This window comes from Sabethes cyaneus, chromosome 2, assembly GCF_943734655.1.
Source record: "Sabethes cyaneus chromosome 2, idSabCyanKW18_F2, whole genome shotgun sequence".
NCBI lineage: Eukaryota > Metazoa > Arthropoda > Insecta > Diptera > Culicidae > Sabethes > Sabethes cyaneus.
The window spans coordinates 227740768-227744108 of NC_071354.1; the positions used below are offsets into that span (position 1 = coordinate 227740768).

The 3341-nt window shown below is 42.3% G+C and overlaps 1 protein-coding gene across 1 annotated transcript; it reads right to left on the reverse strand.

Annotated features, from left to right (window-relative positions):
• Positions 1-980: 980 nt before the first annotated feature.
• On the reverse strand, positions 981-1685 carry LOC128737900 (collectin-10-like). The gene is made up of 2 exons (XM_053832663.1): positions 1604-1685; positions 981-1543 (listed from the first exon to the last, which is right to left on the reverse strand). Exons 1-2 carry the CDS (start codon positions 1682-1684, stop codon positions 1160-1162), a joined length of 465 nt encoding a protein of 154 aa, XP_053688638.1. The 5' UTR covers position 1685; the 3' UTR covers positions 981-1159.
• Between the last annotated feature and the right edge of the window lie 1656 nt (positions 1686-3341).

The following is a 3341-nucleotide window of genomic DNA, read 5'->3' on the forward strand; positions in this document are numbered from 1 at the left end:
TCATTAAACTCAAAAAATACTTGAAAAATAGTTGAAAATTCTCCCTAACACAAAAAATATACGTTCTAATGCAAAATAAACCTGAAATTCGGGCTCAGCACCCCAAAATTACTTAAGAACCACATATTATCCTTGATTTGAAGAGATTTTTTTGCTTGGCCAGCATTTGTATGAAGTCGCCCCACTGTGCGGTGGTACCAAGACAGATATCGCTACACGGATCAGGAAGGCCAGTGGTGCCCTTGCAGGTCTGCGAAACACCTGGCGTTCAAACTAGATTACTCTATATAGAAACTCCGAATTTTCAATTCTAACGTTAAATCCATACTGCTGTATGCCTATAAAACTGGGAGCGGCTCAGCGTAGACAACGCAAAAACTACAGGTATTTATTAACCGGTGCCTGCGATATATCATTCGTGCCTGGTAGCCTGACAACTGGATAACCAATGAGCAATCCCATTCAACGACCGTCATCAACGGCCGAAAGCAACAGAAATTCGTGAGCGTAGGTGGAAGTGGATGGGACACACCTTGAGGCAAGGAGCGAACGAGTTCTGCAGAGAAGCACTCGATTGGAATCCTCAAGGACAGCGTAGAAGAGGCAGACCCAGAGGCTCATGGTGACGCAGCTTAGCCAGTGACATCCGGGCTATAGACGAGAACTTGTCCTGCCGATAGGTAAAAGCCGTAGCGGGTACCCGTCAGTAGCGGAGATCACTGATTTTATCCTTTTGTTCTGCCGGACCGGCGGACAGGGACACATAAATAAAACCAAAATAAAAATTGTTGAATGAAGTGTACCGTTCGGTACGATCATAGATTATTAACATGGTTCGGTACGACCATTCGTAAGTAAATTGATTCGATGCGATCATTTTTGAATGAAGTATATTGTTCGGTACGACTATATGGAGGAAATAAAATGAATTCAGCAAACTATTAACATAACACTAGATATAACATAAAACACGTGTGCTTAATTGCGTAAACTTTGTCAATTTGTCATTCCATCAATTTAATCAACTATGAAGAGTTCCAGATGAATTTTAGTGGAGCATTTATGGAAACATAAAATAAAACGTTCGAAGCACATAGCTAACTTGGGGAAGTGTGATCTGCATTCTTCCATTATGATTTCGCAAAATCGGCTTCCGCACTTAGAACAATTCAATCGCCTGTTTTGGGTGAACATTTTCACAAATGAAATAATGCGCTGCAATGCAGCCAGCGTCGTTTGCGTGCCAGTGCCATCCACTGGCCGGAATATTGACAAGATTGACGCAATCTTCCTGACCACCGAAATCATCCGGATTGTCCGAGCGCCAGTTTGTGTAGCGCAGCCGCTGTCCGCTGGCGTGCCAATAGAAGACACCCTCCTGGGCCAGATCGCTTGCCCCGATCCAAACCACGGTGCTCTCATTGTTGTACACTTCCGACTCGGATATAAATTTCACCATTTTCGTATGATCCTCTTCGGAATCGGCAATGGCAAGTTGCATGCCAAGTGAGAAGCAATATTCCGTTGCACGGTGCCAGTTGGCCTGTTGGATTGAAATTAACTAAAATTTAGAAGCCTTAACATTGTAGATTGAGAAACTTACCCTCAAATTTGGTATATGAAAACGATTCGATGACGTGCACTTAATCTGCTCAGCCAGCGCCAGCACAGCTAGTCCGGCCATCACAAGAAAGAATGTCCGACCCATCTGTTTGCGTCGAAAGATGGAACTCAAATAATCATCGAACCGAACGAACAACATATCTGGCTAATGAATTGAATCGTTTGAATCGCTTCTGCCTTTCTGTTGATTCATTCTCCGGCTGTTGCGAGTCGTCCGTTAAGATTTTTTTCCTTCGAGACTCAATACCGATAAAACGAAGCTTGCAATTCTGGCTTCTAGATATCATTATTTTGAATAAATCCGACGGAAAATTTTGTCCATCCATCTTCAAAGCGCAACAGGTTCGCGCTCGTAGCGGATGGAACGGGATTGTACTATTATTCTTCTCAGCTGCGCATCATGATAAAAAAAAACATATATTTATCTCATCGATCCTTTCCGGCTCGGATGTCGACTACGGAGCGAGCAAAGAAAAACGCCACACTGTGAACAAATCTTCTATACCTATAAAGAAGGATTTCTGTCTGTCTGTCTGTCTGTCTGTCTGTCTGTCTGTTTTGTGTTCCTTATAGAATCAAAAACTACTGAACCAATCGGCGTGAAAATTTGCATGTAGAGGTTTTTAGGGCCAGGAAAGGTTTTAGTGATGGTTAGAGACCCCTCCCCCCACTAAGAGGGGGGGCTCCCATACAAATGAAACACAAATTTCTGCATAATTCGAGAACTAATTAAGCAAATAGAACCAAATTTGGCATATGGGTGTTTTCGGTGACAAGAATTTATTCTAGGGTAATTTGAGACCCCTCCCCTCTTTATAAGGGGAATTATAACTCCTCTCTCCTTTAAGAGGGGGGGTTTCCATACCAATTTCCTCATAACTCGAGAACTAATCAAGCAAATGGAACCAAATTTGGCATGTGTGTGTTTTTGAAGACAAAATTTTTTTCTATGATGAATTGGGACCCCTCCCCACTTTAAGAGGGGGGGGGGGGGCTCCTATACAAACGAAATACAAATTTCCTTATAACTCGAGAGCTAATCCAGCAAATGGAACCAAATTTGGCATGTAGGTGTTTTTGGAGGCAAGAATGTTTTCTATGATGAATAAGAACCTCTCCCCACTTTAGGAGGGGGGGCTCCTATACAAATGAAATACAAATTTCCTCATAACTCGAGAACTAATCAAGCAAATAGAACCAAATTTGGCATGTGGGTGTTTTCGGTGACAAGAATTTATTCTATGGTAAATTGAGACCCCTCCCTCTTTACAAGAGGAATTGTAACTCCTCTCTCCTTTAAGAGGGGGGGCTGCCATATAAATTTCCTCATAACTCGAGAACTAATCAAGCAAATGGAACCAACTTTGGCATGTGAAGGTTTTCGAGGGCAAGAAAATTTTCTACGGTGAATTAGGACCCCTCCCCACTCTAAGAGGGGGGGCTCCTGTACAAATGAAATACAAATTTCCTCCTAACTCGAGAACTAATCAAGCAAATAGAACAACATTTGGCATGTGGGTGTTTTTTTTGGTGACAAGAATTTATTCTATGGTGAATTGAGACCCCTCCCCTCTTTATAAGAGGAATTATAACTCCTCTCCCCTTTAAGAGGGGGGACTTCCATACAAATTTCCTCATAACTCGAGAACTAATCAAGCAAATGCAACCAAATTTGGCATGTGAAGGTTTTCGAGAGCAAGAAAATTTTCTATGGTGAA

What these genes read in the sequence shown, in the direction of transcription:
- LOC128737900 (XM_053832663.1), bottom strand. Translation starts at nt 1,684, where the DNA reads ATGGCCGGACTAGCTGTGCTGGCGCTGGCTGAGCAGATTAAGTGCACG. An exon ending in TTCATATACCAAATTTGAGG is followed by an intron (nt 1,544 to 1,603) that starts GTAAGTTTCTCA and finishes TCAATCCAACAG; the next exon opens with GCCAACTGGCACCGTGCAAC.